Source organism: Mesoplodon mirus (genome assembly GCF_964341445.2).
Source record: "Mesoplodon mirus genome assembly, chromosome: 14".
Classification (NCBI taxonomy): domain Eukaryota; kingdom Metazoa; phylum Chordata; class Mammalia; order Artiodactyla; family Ziphiidae; genus Mesoplodon; species Mesoplodon mirus.
In genome coordinates, this window is record NC_138990.1 from 32,520,194 (window position 1) to 32,545,458 (window position 25,265).

The following is a 25,265-nucleotide window of genomic DNA, read 5'->3' on the forward strand; positions in this document are numbered from 1 at the left end:
CAAGTAGGTCGATTTTATTTTTTTTTTTTTTTTTTTTTTTTTGCGGTATGCGGGCCTCTCACTGCCGTGGCCCCTCCCATTGCGGAGCACAGGCTCCGGACGCGCAGGCCCAGCGGCCATGGCTCACGGGCCCAGTCGCTCCGCGGTATGTGGGATCCTCCCAGACCGGGGCACGAACCCGTGTCCCCTGCATCGGCAGGCGGACTCTCAACCACTGCGCCACCAGGGAAGCCCAAGTAGGTCGATTTTAAACTGTATCTCCTAGAATTCCACCTGTGAGGTTTTATCCTAGGAAAAGTGTGCAAAGGTGAATGTATAAGGATAGTCAGTGCAGTGCTGGTTGTAACAGCAACTGGCTAACAGGCAATAATGAGGTGTGCTGAGGAATCACAGCATCGTAGGGCAAGAAATGTTCTTAGTTATCACCTCATCTGATCCCATCATGTCAAGGATGAGTGAAATTACTTCCCCAACAAGTAAAATAATGTTCCTGAAATCATAAAGCTAGTGAGGTAAGTCTGGACTGAGGTGGAAGCACCCACTTATATGTGTTAGTCCTTTAACAGGATGACTCCTATTACAAGTATAAAATGGTAAACCGGAAAAGAACAGAATAGAGAGGGCAAGGAAGAAACTTCCAATAGCTTTCTAGCTTCTCTTTTTAAGGCAGGTTTTCACAACAATGTTCATCTAGTTTGTCTCAAGAAATATAGAATTTCCAGGATGGGCTTGCTCATAGTCAAATGCAAATTAAAAACGGTTGGGAAGGAGGCACTCCCAAATCAAACACAGATAGTTTTTAAGATGATTAACTTTTGAGTATTTATCTGCACAAAAATGTTCTCTTCTCAAAAGTTGTACAATCAAGAGCAGTACGGCTTAATCACCTTAGAGGATAAAATATGAATAATACAGAAGTTTTATTTCTCTCAAATGCATTATTTTACCAAGTTCTGTTTTTTTCCTTTTTAGACATGAGGGTTAAGATTAGAGTTAGACTACCATTAGGCTGCACATACAAAATGACGAGGGTAACCCAACACCAGGCTTAGCAGTAGGAAAAGGCTAAACCAGAATTAAATGCAATTGGGATAAAAAGATTGATTTTATATGTAAATAAGAGTTAGGTATGCTTTCATTTCTACAAATCCAGAAGTTAAAAGGATTCTCTATGAAGAAATTCAATGTACATTACCTATCTGTTAAGAAGGCACAGATGAGATTCTTCGCATGTTTAGAAATTTCTGCATCTTCAGGGAAACATAGTGAGTTTTTATGATCCATAATTTTGCTATATGTTCCTACCAGTGAATCTGCATAAAATGGAGTATCCCCTAAAGTTCCAAGAAAAAAGAGTGTAACAGAGAATGCAAATTAAACATTTTCACCTAATATTTAAATATGTTAAGTTTAAATCTGTCACATGCACGGAAGAACGCAAAGGTCTATGGGCCAGGAATCTCAGTCAAAACAAACAGGCGCACACCAAGAATATACTTAAATTATAATCATACCAATGAACCATGAACTTTTAAGAGCAAAATAAAATCAATACTAACTGTAGAATCTGTTGGGTTTTTAAATACATAATGGGGAAAAAAAAACAACTTACTGGATAATTTAAAAGATTACTAGGTGGGGTCAGATCAGTTAGTGCTTAAGCTAAATCAACCTTTTATGTTATACAACAGTCACTAGCTACAATTGGCACTTTAAAGTTAAATTAATTACAATTAAATAAAATGAAAAGTTCAGTTCCCTGGTCACACTAGCCATATTTCAAGTACTCGATATGGCAGGTGCCTACCGTACTAAACAGTGCAGACATAAACCACTTTCGTCATGACAGACTGGACAGTGCAGCTCTAAGAGTTAGATCAGCCTTATTATTTTACATATGAGGAAGCCAGGCCCAGACAGATGACATGTGATTTGCCTAAGACGACACACAGCTAGAGTTGAAAACGGCAGAAACAGCCTCCTAATGCAGTGTTCCTGCTGACTGCTGACTGCTGACTGTGATAAACAGGCACTGAAGCAAGTGTAAAGACAGAAAATGCTCACGGCATCATCTTGGCCAGTATTCATCTAAAGCCACAGGAGTTAAAGGCCCTGCCGGTATGCCTCAACCACAAGTCACCTTAGTACAAATCAGACTTTCCCAAATCAGCCAAAAAGGAGTGTTCAGGTAGTTAGTTTTTGTTCTCCAAGGGTGGCAGAGGAGAGTTTTGAATTCAAGATTTTTCTAGTGCAACTTTTAACTGCAGTAGACTCCTTTAAATGAAGTCCAGTCAACCAACCTGATGAGCAAGCACCAGAGTAGGCTCAGGATACTGCAAATCAGTGCCATTCACACTCATTAAATTCAGCTCTCAGAGCTGAAAACAGCAGCAGGAATTTAAATGGTCTCTTCAAACCCAGGTGACTTCCTCCAAAGTATATTATTTTTTAACCCCCTGGGAGAGTCTAGGCAAATGATGGAATATATTCTACTTTCAAAAGATTACAAGACACACCTAATGAATCATCAGATAGGGCCTAGAGGTGGAGAGAATAGATAGCTACCTGAGAACATATAGTGTGTACAAAGAGACCCACTGCAAAGACAAAGGCCCAAAACAAAGTAGGTCACAGAAGGACATGAGACTGCGCATAGCAAGATCAGTGCTACACATACACATATGGTCCTCAAGAGAAGGCACTTTAACCACAAAAAAGTTCCATGGCTAATCGTTATTTAAATTTGTACTGATTTTTTTTAGCAATAAACATACTCAGTTACTATACAGATTTTACAGATTTCCACTACTAATTTCTTTTAGTCATCTTCTAGAAAATAAATTCCCCAACTTCTAAAACTATATTTTCAATTCTAAAGTCATTTCATATAATACTATTAGCCGTAACACATTTGACACTTAAAGTAGAATTTTGCTACATCTCCCTCAACCTGAAACCAGGGGAGTCAGCCACTGGCTTCCTTGGCCAGAAGATATTTTTGTGACTCTAGTACTTAGGAATAGGAAATCTTAAAAATGAAATCTATGATGTAAAGAAAAGTTTTAAAATACTTGAGCCTTTCAAATTTTGATCTGGTCAAAGTAAAAGAAATTATTTAATTTGCCTCTGAGTTTTCTGAGATTGAAATATTATTATAAAATATATTTATCTTGATAGTCAAATGGTCAATAACTATATTTATGATTTATTTGACTAGAACTACAAACCAAATATATATACAAGTAATAAATATAAGAAACGCAGTGTACAAAAATTAATTACATAACAATTACATAAACTAAGAGTACTTTCGGTTCCTTATTATTATTAGAATAACAGCCTTATAAGTAAAATATTTACAACAAATACTCCTGATTAAGAAAATCTTAGAATGAAGGCCCACTGCAACTATAAACTTGCTTCTTGTTCTAGTGTTTTCTTAATACAAAAGGTCTATTGGAGGAATATTTCCTAGAAGTAGACTTTCAATTCCTTTCATATTCTACTCAGTTACTGTGGCAGAATGAGGCTTGGTTTTAATTTTCCAATCAATAATCCGCCATATCAGACACTACTAATTCAGTTTTCAGAAATACTACTTTTTCCCTAGAACACAAGCAATTCATTTTTTTATAGTCTCACATTCTTGACCTAGGACTAAAGTGTTATGAGATGGGTTTTGAAAAAAGAACAATTTACTTACCCACCAGCATCTCAAAAAGGAAAACACCCACAGACCACCAATCACATTCTCGCCCATAGTAACCATCACCCCCTTGTGATTTCAGGACCTCAGGTGATATATAATCAGGTGTTCCAACTGCTGTATCACAATGCACCATGCCTGTCTGGGTAAAGTGCAGAGAGAGAGAAAAAAAATGTGTATAAAATGTCTGTAAACACACACACACATAAGCGCAACGAATTCATTAATTATTACATATACAGTGACTACACATGGCTATCAAGAGACCTTCACTGCTGACATGGCTTTGGGAGGACAGGGGATAAATGCATTATGAAATGCATAAAAATGTCTGGATTATGGGAGATCAGGGGTAGTTTTCCAACTCTAAAATACAGGAGGCTTCATCAATGAAAGAAGAAAAAGGTGGTTAACTCCATGGGAATTCCATGCAAATCAACATCTTTTGTTTTTTTTTCTTACACCATGAAGGAGTTACAAGAGAAATACAAAATGTGGTCTTAAGGCACCTGACCCGGGGAAAAGAAAAGAATCATTAGAGAAAGGAAACTTTGATATTTCCAAAGAAACTGCAGTAATGAAAATTACAAAGGCCCCAGTTTTGGAGGTTGTATTAAAAAATAGTTCTTATTATACCAAGAAAAAAAATGGGGGGAAATAGATCAAATGTTTAAATCAAAAGATCTTTATAGTTTGAAAGCTACACCTCCAAGCTGCATGTTTAGAAATGTGGAGCTGTGGTATCAAGATATTTGACAAAATGATTAAAAACACCTTTTTCTGTGTTTAGTTTCAGTGGGTAGTAAGATAATCCCTATCTTATGTTTTTTGACAAGGACAAGAACCATTGTAGATATTATCTACGTGTGTGTATTTTGCAGCATGTTATGTGTTTGTGTATGTTTGTAGATATGCTGCAAGATTAGTATATAGTAGTGTGCTCCTAAATAGTACCTGTTCACCTCCTGCTATGTACAAACATGCAAAGACTTTATAGATTAACTTAAATGCCCTTCATTTCCTTTACCTGCCTGGTTAAAAAGTGTGTCACCTACGTTCCTTATAAGGAAGCTATACAACTACCAAAATACTAAGTATTATGACCACCTTGGAAAAAGGAAGTTCAATGTATTTTATAAACATGATTTATATAAATGTTTTTATTTAAATGCAATAAAATGTATGTTAAACATGAGAGATTAATTTTAGAAGCAATCTTTTCTTTCCTCAAATCAGCAGAAATAACTCAATGATTTTATTTTCCCAAGTATTCAGCAAATAGAGGTCATTTTAGTTTGAATATAAATTAATAAAATAAAAAAATTGGAAATAATTGAGCAAATTATGATGGTAATACTCTGTAAGGGTTATTACTTAGGATAAAAAATGAAGACGACAGTGCCTGACTACAAAAGGCAGGGTATAAAATTAATTTTTATCATTAACTATCCTACATTTTAGACTTCTACTGAAGGAAAAATTCATAGAGACTTACTAGGGTAAATAAAATCTCTTTATTTCACATGTATCCATGTAAATTAGACTTCAAAAAAATGAATCTTGTGAGACTTAAGAGCTAAAACCTGGCCAGACACAAAACTGCCACTAAAAGAAAAATTATTTATCATTCAAAGGTTCAGAAGAAGAAGAGCAAAGGATAAGATACAAAAAAGAATTGGCGGACAAGTTAGACTTCAGAGGAGAGAGGGTTGGTATGGTAGCTTAGACAGAAAAAAGAGCAAAAACAAAGGAACAAGAATGACTTTATATAAAACAGGTTCAAGAAATGCAGTGAAGTCCAAATCAGCTAAATGTAAAGTTTCACACTGATGAAGCTGGGAAAGGTAAGATGGAGATCAGTTTGAATAACCGATTACTTGTAGAATAAATACTTTGGTAGGAGTAAAGAATTTTTACTAGGTAAACTGTGTTACTGGTACTCTGTTTTTGGAAAATTAATATTCTAACCACCATCTTTGGCAACCACCTACTGAGAGTTAAAAATTTTTTTAAACAAACATTTGGGAAAGATATTTAAAAACTATCTCATGGGGAAGTTCTCAAATTATATAAATATAAAATCTACATTTATGACAAATGTAGGAAATACAGGAAGGCTAAAATACAGAAATACAGGAAGGCTAAACAACAACTAAAGAGATTGGTTTACCTACAGGGGGTGAGTGGGAAAAGGGTAGAAAGAAGCAAGTACAGGAATGGGATGGTGGGATAAGGAGGGAGTGATCCTTCTCTGAGCATGCCATTTGTATAGTTTTGACTCTTAAACCAGAGGAATGCCTCACATATCCAAAAAACAAATAAACAAAATCAACCAGATGTGGGACAACTCCAAATGGAATACAAACAGTAAGAAATGGACCTGGCTTTTCCGGTAAGTGGCCTGAGGTGACCTCTAAAAATGGTTCGCTATTCACTTGACCCAGAAAACCCCACAAAATCATGCAAGTTGAGAGGTTCAAATCTTCGTGTTCACTTTAAGAACACTCATGAAACGGCCCAGGCCATTAAGGGTATGCATATCCGAAAAGCCACCAAGTATCTGAAGGATGTCACTTTAAAGAAGCAATGTGTGCCATTCCGTCGTTACAATGGTGGAGTTGGTAGGTGTGCCCAGGCCAAACAGTGGGGCTGGACGCAGGGTCGGTGGCCCAAAAAGAGTGCTGAATTTTTACTGTACATGCTCAAAAAATGCAGAGAGTAATGGTGAACTTAAGGGCTTAGATGTAGATTCTCTGGTCATTGAGCATATCCAGGTGAATAAAGCCCCCAAGATGCGGCTCAGGACTTACAGAGCTCATGGTTGGATCAACCCATACATGAGCTCTCCCTGCCACATTGAGATGATCCTTACTGAAAAAGAACGGAGTGTGCCTAAACCAGAAGAGAAGGTTGCCCAGAAGAAAAACATATCCCAGAAGAAATTGAAGAAACAAAAACTTATGGCCTGGGAATAAATGCTGCAAAAAATAAATGCAAATAAAAGTTAAAAAAAAAAAAAAGAAATGGACCTGTTTCATAAATTAATAACATAACCACACCAAAGAGGGTAGAGAGGAAAAGAACTGACCTAAGTTACTTTGGAAAACAGTTGTAGTGTACATAATGAGAGCCAGTTTTCTCACAATCCAAAGAAGTAATCACAAAACAGAAAGGAGGAAGACTAGAATGAACCCTGTGGTGTAGGACTAGAATCAAAAGTATCATATGAACTCATAATCTTTAATACACTTTATATACAGACAGGTACAGAATTAAATATGAACATGTGTGTGCATGTGAGTTAGTAGACACAGTATATACAATATACACACATCCACTGACAGAGCCTAGAAATAATGACACTCCAGGAGCAATGAGTACATCCAGCACCCGAATACTGATTTTTAAATACCATTCTTAAATAAAAGGAATTAGAGCTTCTTGGAGAAGTGTTTGATTCCAGGCCTGGGACAGAGAAAATATAAGATAAGTGTTCAACAGATGGAAGGAAGGGAGGGAGGGAGGGAGGGAAGAAAAAAGAAATAAAGAAAAGAAATGCTCCCTATAGGGTACATTTGGGGAAAGACATAGAAGCCAACTTAAAAAGCCTTCACAAGGTAAGCAAACTCTAGACTGAGTTTCAATGTGTGAGTAGGAATTTGCCAAGCAGAGTATATTCAACAGCATATATGAAGGCCAGGAATCATAACATACCATGGTATAAAAAGAACTGTATGTAATTTAAGACCTCTGAACCACAAGGTACAAGAGGTCAAATGATACAGAATGAGGGTGAAAAAGTAGGCAGGGATCATATTACCATAAGAGAATTCAGATGACTAGCTAAGGAGTTTGAACTTTATTCTGTAGGTGACAGAAAACTACTAAAGGGTTTCAAGCTGGAGAGCAACATAAACAGGTATGCATTTTCAAAAGCTTCTTCAAAAGTACTTTATCTTAAATGGATCAGATAATGTGTGTTTGCTAAATACATGAGTGTCTTATAACTGACAAAATATCATAAGTCAAGAGATTTACTGAAAACACAAAATGGGTCAATCACGAATCTTGGAGTTGGTCTAAGAAACTATTCAAAATGCCTGCTGTTGGGACTTCCCTGGTGGCGCAGTGGTTAAGAATCTGCCTGCCAATGCAGGAGACATGGGTTTGAGCCACGGTCTGGGAAGATCCCACATGCTGCGGAGCAACTAAGCCCGTGCGCCACAACTACTGAGCCTGTGCTCTAGAGCCCATGAGCCACAAGTACTGAGCCCTTGTGCCACAACTACTGAAGCCTGCGCGCCTAGAGCCCGTGCCCTGCAACAGGAGAAGCCACCGCAGTGGGAAGCCCGCGCACCACAAAGAAGAGTAGCCCCTGCTCACTGCAACTAGAGAAAGTCCACGCAGCAACAAAGACCCAACGCAGCTAAAAATAAATTAATTTTTTTAAGTTATAAAAAGAAAAGAAAAGAAAAGAAAAAAATGCCTCCTGTGAGGGTGGAAAAGAAAAACTGTAAGTGAAATTCTTAATTATCAGAAGCATTGAAAACTTCAGCTTGATTACTACATAGTCCGGAGCGTATTCAGTCCATTTTAACAATTAAAAATGAGCACTTGCACCAGGGGCTACTTTCTCAGAGAGGCGTGTCCCCTCCCTGCCTCGTAAGACTGCTGGCTAGTGGAAGGTCCTGCTTCTTGTGCTCTATCTAGAAGACAGCCCAGTTGCTTCAGAACTCCATTTCCATTTGCACTTTGCGGCACACACAGGCGCAAAGCTGCCTGTTATTCCAATCATCTCCCTGGATACCAATTATTTTCGTTTGGGCTCTGGTTACAAAGTTGCATAGCTTTTGAATGGTCTGTCCCTATTGCTCCCATAAACCTGTCCTTTTAAATGTATAATTTTGCAGAAAATAGGGCTTTTCAGAAACATGAGAAATGCCTATATTTTTTTTTTTTTTTTTTTTTTTTTTTTTTTTTTTTTTTTGCGGTACGCGGGCCTCTCACTGTTGTGGCCTCTCCCGTTGCGGAGCACAGGCTCCGGATGCGCAGGCCCAGCGGCCATGGCTCACGGGCCCAGCCGCTCCGCGGCATATGGGATCCTCCCAGACCGGGGCACGAACCCGTATCCCCTGCATCGGCAGGCGGACTCTCAACCACTGCGCCACCAGGGAGGCCCAGAAATGCCTATATTTTAAAAATTGATGTCACTTGTAGAAGGGTTAAGAACACTAACATTTTACCTGTTAGCTTTTAAAAATTTATAGCTTCAATCTAATCCAATGGTATACACTAGAATATTAATGGATAAAATCTTATACTATTTTTAGTAATTTAAAATACTAATGTAAAATTGTGCCTTAAAAGGAGGTAAAGCTTGCTATGAAATGCATAATGACAGGCATAGAGGGAAGTCAACTTGTCTGATCAATGCAGGTAATTTTAAATAGCAGTACTCCTTGACTATCACTGAGATAATCTAGATGTAAATATACTAATTGTGACTTTCACTCACACCCAGATATTTATTTCAGGGAGAAAAAGAATAACAACACCCAGAAAATTGTGTAATCTGCAATCTATCAATGACAGAATTTAATGAAACAGCATTCCTCTTATTAGTGATAGTAATAATTTTAGTACTTATATAAGGTTATAATTTTATAGTTGTATTTCACTTTGCTTTTATCCATGGAATAATGTTTTACATGAAGCCAGAAGAGCTAAAAAATAATTCGAGCATCTCTGTCTTTATTACAGATAAAGGGTTGGCAAACTTTTTGTGTAAAGAGCCAGATAGTAAATATTTTGGGCTTTATGAGACACATAGGGTCTCTATTGCATATCTTCTTTTTAAAAACAATTTTTTAAAAATGGAAAAAACATTTTTAGCACAGAAACTATACAAAACCAAGCCACAGGCCAGGTTTGGCCCTGTGCTCTAGTTTGCCAATCCCTTCTATAGATATATAGAATAAGAATGAAACTATGAACATTTCTAATGGCTCTAAGACCATAATAATAATCAAAGGCAAACGAAGTGATGAACATGAAACTTGCAATAACACTATTCACATTAACAACTAACATAACAAAATTATAAATTCTATGTACTATAGTTTTAATTAAAAATTCCTTTGTTCTTCAACATAACATAATTACTCTCATTATTAATATTACTGGAGGAATGGGGGTTTGGCGTAAAACAAACAACATTCTAAAAGTTCAATATTAACAAATATATTTGACTACATCATAATTAAGGGTTTCTGTTCAAAGATACAGATGAGTGGCATACTGGAAGATGATTATCAGTGATACCTGTTGAACCAGTATCTAGATTATATAAGGAATCCCTGCACATCAACAAACCACCAGTTTTTAAAGGGTCAAAAGATACACAACACAGGTTAATTCACAAAGGAGACTGAGAAGTATATGGAGAAAGGTTTGACATCAACTGTTAAGATTAATAAGAAGTTTAAAAGATACTACTTTACACACCAATGGAATTTGGTAAGATTTAGAGCGTGAATAAAAGGAAGGGTGAGTGAGGATATGGGGAGACAGGATCTCTCATGCACTATTAGCAAGAGGTTATAACATTTACAGCCATTCTGGAGACCAGGTAATACTTCGTGTATCCTCTGAGATCGTAGTCTCACTTCTAGGGTTTATATTTAGAGGAAACCCTTGTCAGAATAGACAGACACGAGACATGTATGAAAATGTTCAACATGGTACTGTTGGTAACAGGGAGCTGGATGTGACTTAGGAATCCAACACAAGGGGGAATAATAAGTAAAATTAAGAGATACTATGGAATACTAAAAAGCAGTGAGCGACTTTACATATATCAGGAATAGACATAAAACAATGTTGCGTGAGAAAAGTTAACAACAAAATGACAACAATCCGTTATACTATTTACACATATGTACACCATACTAATAGTCTCTAAGCGCTTATAAACACATTACAATGGCTGTGTATTAGGGGAAAAGAGAATAAGACAAAAACTGAAAGGGGGAAAACATAATTAAAAAAAAACAAAAACAAGATGGGGCCTTTGTGTATACTACCAATGACAATAAGCTGTGAGCCAAGGAGCATAATTAACTGAACTATATGTACCTGAATTAAACATAGTAAACAAAATTATATATACCATATTTTTATTTTGCCTTACACAGAAACAAGTTAAGATACTTAAATAGCTGACTTCAGTGCTCACTGACATGCTTATAAAATGATCTTGTAAACAACATATTCTGTCCCGTTCCTCTCCTCTCACCCTCTACACCGTCTTTCCTTAACCACCTTTACCTATCCTAAACACATGTGGTGTGATTTCTCTGCACCCTCCCAAAAGTTTTCGGGTTAATGAAAATCAGAATACACTCATAGATGTGCAGCACATAAACATCATTCATTATGTATAACAGACATTAAGAAGTTTAGCGTTCTATTACAAAATTATTTCTACTTTATTTTCATTAAATATGATTTTCACTCTTAATCACTTCATACTGTAGTATGATAAACGCCACAAGAGGGAGCTTTGGGTACAATCAATACTCTACCTACTAAACATTAATGTATGCAGAACACAAACATAGTAATACTCTATGAAGAAGACCAAAGAACCAAAGGGATGTTATGTTTTAGCTGGGCAAACGGGGCATACAATCCTAGATAGATAAAAGTGGCCTGTGAAGTACAGCACAAATTCTAAATAAGTAACATTATGGAAATTATGACAGAGAGTGATCAGTCAGGTTAGGATTATCAGGCAGCACTTTCTATATGAGGTAAAAATCTGAGCTGAGCTTGGAAGACTATGGATCACTGATGATGGTAGGACAATCAATAAAAGTGAATATCACACAGGAGGCATAAATAAGTTAAGAAGTAAAGAGAAAAGAAAATCAGCTTAATTCAAAATAAACATCTTGACAAGATAATTAACAAGAATACATAGGAAATAAAACATGATCCCTCCCCATCAGGAATTACTGCCAGGAATTACAGTACACTTACAGAGAAAAAGACAAGGGGTATAAATTTCGCAACAAAAATAAATCAACACCATAGTTAGCTATGAAGTTATTGCTACTGAATCAATTAATCATAATATGAAGTGTTCAACAGGTAAAAGCACAACAATAAACTTGCCCCCAAGTTTATTCTATGGGGTTGATACAGATGGGGTTGGTAGGAGTTGGTAAATTTCTACCTTACCTCTTTTTTTAAAGGAAAAATACAGAAATAATAATTATGACAGAAATACCCATGTACCTTAATTTATATTTTGTGTCCTACTTCTTCACCTAGATCATTATATACATGAACTAGTTTTGATTGGTAGCAAATGTTTGTCAAGGTTCTATGAGGAAGATAACTATTTATCTGATAACTAGTTAATTGAGTTTTAATTTCTCTTGGATTCACCAAATCTACGAACAAAGTACAACTATATGAATGATAAGTAAAGTAAATGTTTTGATTTGGATATTTTATTACCTTGTCTGAGTCATTACACAGTTAGCAAAACTAAATTTATCCTCGTTTAAATCTATGAAGTCCAGATTTCAAGTGTTCCTTTATTTTTGTCTCTCAAAAAACTAGCATTTTTTTTACTTGCTTGTTACTTACTTCATCCATCTTCATACATGTGCCAAAATCTGCTAATTTTAGATGTCCATGTTTATCCAAGAGCATGTTGTCAGGCTTCACATCTCTGTGAATTAAACCCATGGAGTGTATGGCATCCAAAGCAAGAACAACTTCAGCAGTATAAAATTTGGCCCATTTTTCAGGTACATCATAGTTACTCATAAGGTTTACAAGGTCTCCACCAGGCATGTACTCCATTACCATGTACAGATACTTATCATCTTGAAAGGCACAAAAGAGCTGGAAAACAAAACAAGAAGGAAAAAAAAATTTTTTTAATTTAAAAAAAGAAAAGAAATGAAAGAACGAAAGAGAGAAAGAAAGAAAACCAAAACCATTAAGAGAACAAAACCCCAAAGCTATTACTGCTATTGAAAAAGATAAATTACTGTATAACCAAAACAGAGTTAAACTTTAGGAAACCTGTGATTTTAGATTTGGACATCTTTAATGGAAAAACCGTTATCAAACAAAACTTTTATATGGGTATCTTCTTCATGCTTACTAAAAAAATATGCATAAATGTATCATTTTCCCTCTCAGAGAATACAGGAATCTATTTAAATAGAAATATTTTAAAAGAGAAACAGATTACGAATGAGGAACATAAAAGGTGAAAGAATGACAGAAGAACAGATAATAAAAAAAAGCCCAGCTTTCTGAAAACAAAACAAATTACTGCACATAACTCACAAAGAAGAGAGCTGAGGAAGCAGGAGAGGTTTAGAAAAACCTAAAATGCCAGACTCGGTAGATATAAGAAGAGGGAATAAGTCCCATACCACTGGGAAGAGTAATTCGTAGCCACATTTGGAACTGGGCCTTCTCCCCTCTTCCCTTCCCCATCACCTTGCTCATAATCAACAGCAAGTGGCAGTGATACCTGCACTCAGACTAAAGCAGTGGCACTGGGACCAGAGAAATAGGACACCAAGCTAGGTTGCTACTGATCCCCTGGAGAGACAAGAGAAACCACAAATTCAGAAGGAAAGGTATCTGTACATTCCACCCAACCACATGTCCCACCCCTCCTGAAAGCAACCAATGTAAACAGAAAGGATTTCCACAAATAGGAAAAAGAACAAAACCAAGAATCAACATTTCAGAAAAATCAGTATCATGAAATAGAGGCAAAGCAATTCAAGAAACAGAAAGTTAACAGTCAAGGAAATGCTTAAAATAGGACAAACTAAGAACAGCTTTAAAAATGTAAAAATCAATACCCTCAAAAGAGTAACAAGTCACATCAATTAAAAAATTGGATGATATGGGGAAAAAATCTGAAGCTTTGGAATTAAATATACAACTGATGATAAGAGAAAAACAAATAACAGAGCTTGAAAATTGAGCAAAGTAACTTTCTCTGAAAACACTGAAGGATTCAGAGATGAAAAACAGAGCAAAGTTAGCAAAGCTCCAACATCTAAAAGCAGTCCGGAAGAGAGAAAATAGACCAGAAGAAAAAGGAAAAAAAGAAATAGCAAACAAAAACTTCTAGAAATGAATAAAGTCAAAAATCTAAGATTGAAAGATCTCAAATGAAACAAGAGAGAAACTAAGACAGTGTTAAACTCTCAGAAATTCAGCGGAAAAATTCTAAAAGTTTCCAAAGACAAAAAGTACCTTATGTACAAAAACGTTAATCATATTGTCAACAAACATCTCAGCCAACACAGAATACAAAAAACAGAGCTGTATCTTCGAAAGTTTGAAGGAAAATAATTTTGATCCTAGAATACGGCAGTTTAAAAAAAATCAATATGATGGCAAAATAAATACGTATTACATCATTCATATTCTTAGAAATCTGATAACAAACCACTTCTGAAAGAATTGTTCAAGGATATATAGTTTGACACAATGAATAAATCCAAGTAAGAGAATTACGAGAGACATAAGAAAAAGGGACAAATAAAGAATCCAGAAAAGCTTATTACTGACATAAAATTAAATATTTATTTGAGAGAGTCAAGCCAAAATCAGAATAATTTTAAAATGGAAGGTGGTGAGATGCAGGGAAGGAAGGGACGAAAAGGCATAATAGGCTGGTTACCAAATTGAGAAAGTGTGTGTGTGTGTGTGTGTGTGTGTGTGTGTGTGTGTGTGTGTGTGTGTGTGTGTGTGTGTGTGTGTGTGTGTGTGTGTGTGTGTGTGATGCTATTAACTTTAAATGATAAAAGGAAAGATGTATATAAATGGAGAGACACTCATATGTTCCTGGATAGAAAGACAATAGTATAAAGATGGCAATTCTCTCCAAATTGATCCACAGAATCAATGCAAACTCTAAATCCCAGCAAGAATTTTTTCAAGAAATTAACAAATTGATTATAAAATTTCTATGGAAATGCAAATAACCCAGAGGAGCCAAAACTATCTTACAACAGAATAAAGCAGGAGCACTTATACTTCCCAATTTCAAAACTCAAAACAAAACTAACGTTTTCAGGACAGTACTGGTACGGTATAAGGACAGACATACAGATCAATGGAACAGAAGTGACAGCCTAGAAATAACCCTTATATTTATAGGTCAAGAGTTTGGTTTTTTTTTAACAAAGGTGCCAGAGTAATTTAGTGGTGAAAGAACGGTCTTTTCAATAAATGGTGCTTGAACAATTGGATATTCAAAGACAAAAATATGAACATTTTTAGACCCCTACTTCATATCATACTCAAAAATTAACTCAAGTAGATCACAGGACTAAATTTAAGAGTTAAAACTAGAAAAATCTTATGAAAAAACAAAGGAGAAAAATCTTTTATCACCTTGGATTAGGCAACGATTTCTTCTAACAGCAAAAACACAACTGACAAAATGAAAAACTGACACATAAGATCTGATCAAAATAAAAATTTTCTGGCTTCCAAAAATCCTATTAAAAAATGAAAAGACAAATCACAGGCTGGAAAAAATACTAATAAGTGATATATATGATAAAGTATCTAGACTACATAAAGGACTCCTACAACTCAATAATAAGACAAGTAACAATTTTTTAAAGGGCAAAAATGTGAATAGACATTGCACCAAAGAAGATATATGAGTGGTCAATAAGCACATGAAAAGATGTTAGTCACTGGGGAAATTCTAATTAAAACCACAATGAGATCCCACTTTATACCCACCGGAATGGCCATAATAAAAACGACAGAAAACATCAACTGTTGGCAAGAACATGGAGAAACTGGAACCTCATCTATGCTGGTAAGAACGTAAAATGGCACAGCCACTTTGGGAAACAGTTGGGCAATTTCTTAAAAAGTTAAATATAAATTTCCCACATAACTAAGAATTCCACTCCCAGGTACCTACTCAAGAGAAATGAAGTATGTCCACAAAAGACTTGTATGCAAATGTTCATAGCAGCATTATTCACTATTTATAATAGCCCCAAAGTGGAAACAATTCAAACGTCCATCAAATGGTAAATGGACAAACATAATGGGGTGTATCCACATACTCCTTCCACCTCAACCGAGTATACTGCAATACAATTCTGATGCCAACCAAGCACCTCGAGTTAGCATCACATACCACAAGCTAAGAGGCCAGGCTTTCACAAGACCCTCACTTCAGACATCAGCTGTCCTTCTGTACTTTGGAAGTCCCCAAGCCACCAGCATTTCTGATTAACTAACTACAAATTCTGGAGTTCCCATGACCCACTCAGGTTCGATAATTCACTGGGTTGACTCAAAGAATTCAGGAAAGCACCATACATATGATCAAAGTTTTACTGTAAAGGATACACATAAGGTGAGGTCTGGGAGGGAACAGAGCTTCTGCAACTTCTCCTTGTGGAATCAGGGTGAAACACCATCCCAGTACACCAATGTCTTCACCAACCAGGAAGCTCCATTGAGTGTCAATGTCCACAGCTTTTATTAGGGTCTCATTATATAGGCATGATTAATTAAATCATTGACCATGTGATTAAACTCAATTTCCAGCCCCCTTCCGGTACCCCGAAGGTTGGAAGGCTGAAAGTCCCAATCCTCTAATCATGCGCTCATTCTTTCTAATGATCAGTCCCCATCTCATCCAAAAGTTATCAAAAGGCCACCAGGAGTTGTCTCATTAGCGTAACAAAGACATTCTTAACACTCAGGAAATCCAAGAGCTTCTGAAGCTCTTGTGCTAAGAACTGGGGACAAACACCAAATACATTGTTGATTAAACCACATACAATGGGCTATGCTATTCAGCACTAAAAAGAAATGAAATACAAGACATGCTACAATGTGCATGAACTTCAAAAATAGTATACTAAGGGAAAAAGACAACATGTGGTATGATTCCATTTTTCTGAAATGTCCAGAAAAGGCAAATTATGGAGACAGAAAGCACACTTGTGGTTACCTGGGGCTGGAGGGGAATGGGAAATGACTGTAAGTAGGTATAAGTGATCATTTGGGGATGATGAAATATTCTAAAAATCAGGTTTTAGTGATGGGTGCACAACTCCATAAATTTCCTAAAAATCATTTAATTGTACAAGTTGATCTCAAACAATTTAATTATTCATAAGAGACGAAAACTGGAAACAACCCAAATGTCTATGAACAGATGAACAGGATAAACAAACTGTCATATATTCACACAATGGAATACTATTACACAATAAAAAGAAATGAACTACTGATATATCACATCACAGATAAATCTCAAAACAATTTTGTTGAAGAAAGCCAGATGGGATGGGATTAAAGTTTGATTGAACACTGCAGAAAAAAAGATCAGTGAACTTAAAGACATAGCAGGGGTCCCCCCCCCACCAACCCGGGTCACTGACTGATACCAGTCCACGGCCTGTTAGGAACCAGGCCAAATAGCGGGAGGTGAGCAGGTGGGCAGGTGAGTGAGCGAAGCTTCACCTGCCGCTCCCTGTAGCTCACAGCACCGCCTGAACCATCCCCTCCACCCACACCCCGTCCGTGGAAAAACTGTTTTCCATGAAACCAGTCCCTGGTGCCTAAAAGGTTGAGGACTGCTGAGACATAGCATAAAAACTATACAAAATGAAGCACACCTGAAAAACAAAAACAGAAACAGACTGGGGAAAGAAAAAAAAAAACAGTATCAGTTACCTATGGGACAACATCAAGCAAATTACATATGTGTAACTGTAGTCTGAGAAAGGGGTTGAGGGGTAAATGGATGGAAAGTGAGATAGAAAAAATATTCGAGAAAATAATGGTCAAAATTTTCTCAAACTTGGTAAAATCTGTAAACCCACAGGTCTAAGAAGCCAGTCAGGGTTCATATCCAAAATAAAAACAATTCCTACAAATCTTTTTTTTTCAATTGACAGACAACCTAACGGGAAAATGAGCAAGAGACTTAAACAGGCATTTCACAAAACAGAATATTCAACTATGAAAAGGTAGTAAATCTCACCAATAAACTGGAGTAACCTGGATAAGAGATATTCAATGGTTTCACTTATATAAAGTTCAATAAACAGGAAAAATATAGTTTCTGAGTGCTTGTTTAGGTGGTATACTGGAAAGAAAACAATGAAACAATTACTAATAAAGCCAGAAGAATGTTTATTCTGGGGGGAACACATGGAGGTAGTGATTGGGAAAGAGCACAAGGGGACTTAACAGAGTACATACTGGCAATGTTTATTTTTGACCTGAGTTGTGAATACATGGGTGTTTGCTTTGCAATAAATCATTCTGCTGCTTTTTTATGTACTTTTCTATGCATGTTACAAAGAAAACCATTTTAAAAAAATAAGCAGAACTCAAAGAGAAACTTATAACTTCAAGTGAGTTTACAGGTATCTCTCCTTATCCTCTCATTATCCAATATTCAAACAGAGATATCTGTATTGGAAAATAAGTACTGACAATAAAAGTCAGGAAGGTAAAGAAACGAGAAAAGAACAATATAAACCCAAAGAAAACAGTAGCTAGAAAAAAAATTTTTTTAAGCAGGAAATAACTAAAAAGAAAGTCAAAAAGGTATATTTTGTAAATAAAACAAAAAACACGTTAAGACCAAAAAGTTTACAAATATGCCATTCAACAGAAAAGTGAAAAAGACAGAGTCACAGAAAATAAAAACGAACTCAAGAAATTTAAAAACCTGAATCAGTCAACAATCATATGAAAAATTAAAAGGTTGGTAGAAGATCCAGTTGGGAAGGAGGGAGGGAGAAATTTAAACACAGGAATGGCATAAATTAATTTTAGGATAGCAGCTATCTCTCAGAAGAAAGGCAGGGAAAAAAGATTGGGCCAGAGAACAGAAAGTATTTCAATGACTTTGCTGTACAGCAGAAACTAACACAACATTGTAAATCAACTGTATTTCAATAAAATAAATATTTTTAAAAAGTATTTCAACAGTTCTTATAATGTTTAGTACTTCAAAATTAGAAGATTAAAATTAAGTATGGTAAAATTTGCTAAATGTGTGTAAGACTGAAACCAAAGAAAGTTTCCAGATGCCTTATTTGTTAGACAAGAAAGAAAAGTTATTTACCAATGGTGAATACTTAAATTGTGTTTGGTTTTGCACCAGCTGAAGAAATGTGTCTAGAGAAAATCAACTTTAAGACTAAATCTTTCGGCAACAACAGTTGCTCAAAGAGTTGAGAACACTGGGAGCAATATTAATCACCAATTTAAAAACAAGACAAATGATTTCAAGTGTTTTTCCTTGACTCTTGATGAGTCAACAGATATTATTAATACTATTCAGTAGTTACTATTTATTGGAGGAGTGCCAAGTTTGAAGCTGAATACAGAATTAGCTTCTATGAACAGTCCGCATAGATCAACTACAGACAAAAATACTTTAAAAGAAATTGAGCAAACATTAATTCAGTACAACCTGAAGTAATACCTGGTAAGGTGTGTTACAACAGATGCTGGTAAAAATATATGTGGAACAGAAAAAGGCTTAGTTGGACAAATTTACAAAGCTTGTGAAAATGTATGCTGTTCAAAGTCTATGGTTATTTTTCCTAATATTGATCAATAGGTACAGTGTGGAAAATATATTTGAATCTCATGTGTTAATAAATAAGTAGTATCGATGGTGTTATTTGCTCTTGTTGACTTAACCATCACCATCAGTTCTGTGAATTTTTGCCAGAAATAGAAGCTGAACATCCTGACTAACCCTGCTACACAGCAGTTCAGTGGCTTAGCAGTGGTAAAGTTTTACTGCAATTATTTGAGCTCAGAGGTGAGACTGAAATTTGTCTGATCAAGAACCACCCTCAACCACTATGACTGAACTGAATAGCTTTGGAAATTAGCTTTAGCTGCAACTTGGTAATGTTTCTTAATACCTAAATGACCTAAAATGGCAAGGCAAAACAGCGCTACATGCAAAACTTATTCTATGACACAATCATTTTTATGACAACTAACATCAAGCTGCTGTATATACTTTCCCATGCTATCAAAATCAAAACAATACATGAGATCTCCATTCCTACACAAATTTGCAGTGGATATACTTTCTGATGTCAGACTACAGTCTCACAGTTCCAGCAGTATTTTTCGGACATGAATGTAAGTGCAAAGGAAATATCCATTAAAAAATCCATTTGAACTTTGCAACTGAGAAGCTTCTACCCAACCTTCAACTGGAATTGATTAACCTGTAATGTAATGACAGTGCTAAAAGGTAAACATCAAGAGAAGAAATTTAACAGAATTCTATAAACACCTTCCAAGTGATAGATATGCTCAATCAAAACCATGTACTCAAGGTCAACACCAAGAGTCACAAATGATAGATTAGTATGTACCCTTGATATGATGTGATGAAAATGGCACTTTACTTCTGTAGTTTTTCTCTCAAAAACCCATAACCCTGGTCTAAATAATGAGGAAAACATCGAATTCCAGTAACAGAGCATACACAGCCTACAATAAAACTGAGAAGTATTCTCAAAGCTATAAAGGTCATCAAAAACAAGTAAAGTCAGAAACTGTCACAGCCAAGAGGAGCCTAAGAAGATATGATAACTAAATGTAACATGCTCTCTTGGTTGATCCTGGAACAGAAAAGGCACATTAGGCAAAAACTAGGAAAAATCTGAATAAATTATGGACTTTAGTTACTAATAATGTATCAATATTGGTTCATTCGTTGTAACAATGTACCTTACTAAAGCAAGATGTCAATAATAGGGGAAACGGTACAGGGGGTATATGGGAGTTCTCTACTATCTGCTCAATTTTTCTGTAAATTTTTAAAACTGTCTTTAAAAATAAAGTCTACTGATAAAAACTAAATCATATGCTGGTGGATAATAGTATTCAGCAGTAACTAGCTGTGTGAAAATATATCTTCTGATAAGATAAATATATAAAATCTTTTTATACATCAGTATTAATAGAACATCTACAATCAATTTTGATAGGAAACACTAATTGTGAACCCCAATTTTGCAAACTGTTACTACCTCAGAAAATAATTTCATTCTTCTCCCTAACAGACCTGTATTTTTTCAACTGTATTATTATATTTTGAATTTCGTCAATAAAAAAGTTGTACAAATTTGTTTGCTTGTTATGTAAGTACCTACATAATATCTTTGATTTTGCCTCTTGGGCCACAAAGCCTAAAATATTTACTATCTAGCTCTTTACAAAAAAATGTGTGCCAATTTCTGGTGTGACTGAAACAAGACTGGCCATGACTGCTGTTGAAGCTGAGTGAACAATACATGGGGATTCAATAAACTTTCTTTCTTCTTTGGGATATGTCTGAAATGTATCATGATAAATTTTAAAAATTAAAAAATATATCATTAAATAAATTGAAATTTTTCCTTGAAAGATTTGCAAGCAAGTTCAAACAAGCCTCATGGAATGAATAGTTTCTACTTTTTATAAACTGTACCAAAGCTCAGAAAAAAGTGGTGTGCTTTTCAACTGTGTCTGTTAGGGTGATCTCACTATGATATGAAAACCAACCAGAAGAGTCTATGTTAAAAATAAATTAAATTAAATTAAAGGTCATATGTCACTTATGCAAATAGATGGATAATTACTTAAAATGTAAGTCAAATTTGGTATTCTATTGAAAATATCATATTACAGCAAATAGCACTTACTTTAGATTTTACACTACCCTGAAATTTATTTTTTGTGTGTCCTATAATAACAGGTTAAGCAAGAAAACCATTTCAAAAGATGCTGAAGGAAACATTTCAAATACTTTAACATTACTCCTGATAAAAAATATTTGATAAGCTAAGAACAGATGGGCAGGCCAAATCCTTTACCATCTTAACCAGAAAGCTTCAGCAAACATCAGATTTAATAGTTAACCATCAGAGCTCTACCCACTGAAGTTTAAAAAAAAAAGATAAGGAAGAAAAATTTCTATTATTCAATGCTACACTGAAAGACTGAGCCAATTTTACTTTTTTTCTGTATGTTGAATATCTACATATTTTTAAAATTATTTTCTTATATATAAGTTTCTTCTGATTCTATTTTGGGGGAAAAAGTAATATGGCTTTACTGAAGATCAATCTCTATACAAAGAGATATACTATTATTGTTGTGGGAAGACCTAATAGTTCAAAATAATAAAAACAACCCTCCCCCCAAAAAAAAGCCTACCAATTAAAGCAATGCAAGTCAAAATTTTAACTGTATTTTTTAACAGAATGAAAGGCTGATTCTAACTTTATAGAGAAAAATTTTAAGAACTGCCAAAAAACTATTATAAAAGGAGAATAATGAGAGGAGACATGCCCTACCAGATACCAAAATAAATGAAAAACTACAGAAATTAAAACAATGATTTTAGTGTATAAACCAATAACAAATCAAAGTAATGGCAAACAGTCCAAAAGAGAAATTCATGTGTATACATGAATACACATGAATGATATACAGGACCTTTCATTCACTTCATGGGGAAAACATGGGCTTTTCCACAAATGGCACTGGGGAAATTGGCTACTCATTTGGCAAAAAGAAATCCTACTTCATAATAAAAATAATAAATTCCTAGTGACTTAGAAATAGAACACCCCCCCAAAAATAAAAATATAAAAAGTTAAAGAAAGTGTAAGAGAATATTTTTATAATCTTGGGGATTATAAACTCCCCATCTTAGGGATGGGGAAGGTGTTGCCAGCAAAAATTAAAATATGCAATCTACAGATGTGACTACATCTAAATTTAAAAATTCAGTAAACAACAGACAAGTAGTAGTCCAAGAGAATATATTTCCAACATATATAACAAAGAATTAATATCCATAATGTATTAACATTCTAACAAACCAATTTTAAAAAAGCAAAACAACACATCAGAAAATGGGATAAGCAGTGGAGAAGAAATACAAATTACTAATAAGCATACGAAATATGCTGAACCTCATAATAAAAAAATGCAACTTAACACAATAACATCTTATTTCTCAAGGATGCAACAAATAAAAATTTAAAATAATTACAATATGCAGCATTTGCTAAAAATTTAGTGAAATAAAACATCTATTGGACAATTAGAGTGTAATATAAACTTGTAAAAAACCTTTCTTTACAAGGCAATTTGGCAATATCAAACAAAATGTCCAATGTGCACACCATATGTCCTAACAATTCCAATGCTAGGAATCTATTCTAAAGAAATATTCACACATGTACAAAAGATGGACCTACGGGGCTTCCCTGGTAGCGCGGTAGTTGAGAGTCTGCCTGCCGATGCAGGCGACACGGGTTCGTGCCCCGGTCCAGGAAGATCCCACATGCCGCGGAGCGGCTGGGCCGGTGAGCCATGGCCGCTGAGCCTGCGCGTCCGGAGCCTGTGCTCCGCAACGGGAGAGGCCACAGCAGTGAGAGGCCCACGTACCGCAAAAAAAAAAAAAAAAAAAAGATGGACATACAAGCAAGGTTAACTTCATGTGAAGGACAGAAAATGTACAAGACACGTCTGGAACACTCTGTTATGTATCAAGACGGCAAGCTAGCTATCAAAGACTAACTAAGGCTCTGTCAAAAGGACTCAGAGCCAACCTGAACATGATCACTGCCAAAGGTGTCACAATTTGAGTATGAATAAGATAAAGGACTGAAACACATCAAATAGGTTTTAAGTCCATGAGTTTAAACTGATAGTTCTCCCAAATTGGTCACCTTTGAGGATAAAAGTAAAATAATCCCTTATTTTGAAAACTGGTAAATACAGGGAAAGAATAAAGTATTTATCCTGTCCTTCCTCTGTGACCTGTACTACTGGGTAACCAAGTAAATTCCTTACTTCACAGTCAAATAAAAGGCTAAATTAGGAATCCCAAAAATGTCTTACATTATAGGTAATATGAGAATTTTCCAAAATTTTAATGTAGAATTTTTCCCCCTCTTCAAGATAAACTGATGATTGTTCCTATTATGTAAATCATGAGCAAGAGTAGGTGGGGAACAATGGCATACTGGTAATCAATCCAATTTTTTATAAAGGAATTAAAAAAGAGAAAGTTGCAAGTAATACTTGCTTTTATACAACAATTAAGTATTACATGTCATGTCTATATAACACACTATTTAAGAAGATTAAACAAGTGTAATGAATCAGATCTTATTAAAAATAACTGCACTGTCATTACGTAAATGAGATATAGGACTTTCAGCATGCAAAATCAATTCTTACAAATAATAAGCACTTATAAAAAGGGGAAATAAATTTATAAAAGTTAGTATGCTTACCTGAACCACCCAGGGACTGTTGGCAAAGGCCATAATATCTCGTTCCTCCCAGAAAAAAGCAGAATCTGACCTTTTTATCATTTCAAACTTACTAAGAAGCTTCATAGCATAAACTTTCTGTGATGCCTTATGACGAACCTGTTGATTTTTCAAAACACAAGAATTAATTCTTTAATTTTATGAGAAAATGGTGAACAACAGATCATAATATAATGCTGTTCTTAAAGACTTTAGTTACAAAACAAAATGATCCTTAGCTAACTAATAAAAAGTAAAAACATAACATTTTCAATGAAAGAGAGGAGAAAACTCCCCACAGCCTAAATATTTCATGAAATATACAATACCTTTAAATGCTATATTCAATATATAACTACCTCATTTCATCTAAATAAAACTGAATTCACGAAGCTTCATTCCCTCATGTTAATTAAGCTAACCAATTTTAAGAATAAGATGTTGTTAAATGAGAAACTTGTAAGGTATGTACATGTATCCATCACGATCTGACCATAAGAACCTAATAAATTTAGATATCAAGGGTTATTTGTGATTTTGTTAAGTCATCCTTATTTCTTCCTAGGTATCCTACTTAAAAGCTTATTTTTTTAAGGGAAAAACTACCAATAATATGGTTATTTGATCAATTCTTATCTTCTTCATTAGACTGCTAATTCCATAAAGGCAAGGACAGTGTCCATTTTTGACCATCATTTAAATCCTAGAATATAACATAGCAAACTCTACCACAGAGCCAATAAATATTTAATGAATGATTATAAAAGTTAACATCCACTGGATAATTAATAATAAATAATAACTGCTAACATTTATACTTGGATATCTAGTAGGATGATCAAAACTGAACTCCAAATCTTCACCCCTGAATTTGTTTCTCCTATAGTCTTCTCTATTTTAGTATATGGCATCTTCATTCTTCTAACTGCTCTGGCTAAAAACCTCTGGCTCCTCTTTTTCTCATATAGCTCATAAAAACTCATCAGCAAATCACGTCAGTTCTACCTTCAAACCGTTTCAGAATCCAACCATTTCTAACTACCTCCACTGATACCACCCTGGTCTGACATTTTTTACAGGCATACCTTGTTTTATTGCACTTTGACTTACGGTACTTTGTAGATACTACATTTTTTACAAACTGAAGGTTTGTGGCAACACTGTGT

The 25,265-nt window shown here is 35.2% G+C and overlaps 1 protein-coding gene and 1 pseudogene across 2 annotated transcripts in view; one reads left to right on the forward strand and one right to left on the reverse strand.

Moving 5' to 3' along the window:
- ROCK2 (Rho associated coiled-coil containing protein kinase 2) overlaps nt 1–25,265 on the reverse strand; it is a 137,149-nt gene that overhangs the window by 40,867 nt on the left and 71,017 nt on the right. Inside the window, exons 4-7 of the mRNA XM_082642061.1 lie at nt 24,082–24,219; nt 12,362–12,622; nt 3,704–3,848; nt 1,196–1,334 (exon numbers count right to left, since the gene is read on the reverse strand). Coding sequence (XP_082498187.1) covers nt 1,196–1,334; nt 3,704–3,848; nt 12,362–12,622; nt 24,082–24,219 — 683 coding nt within the window. The remainder of the gene's footprint in view (nt 1–1,195; nt 1,335–3,703; nt 3,849–12,361; nt 12,623–24,081; nt 24,220–25,265) is intronic.
- Nucleotides 5,991–6,746, forward strand: LOC309815185 (large ribosomal subunit protein uL22-like; annotated as a pseudogene). Its single transcript has one exon. The product of its transcript is annotated as a large ribosomal subunit protein uL22-like (transcript).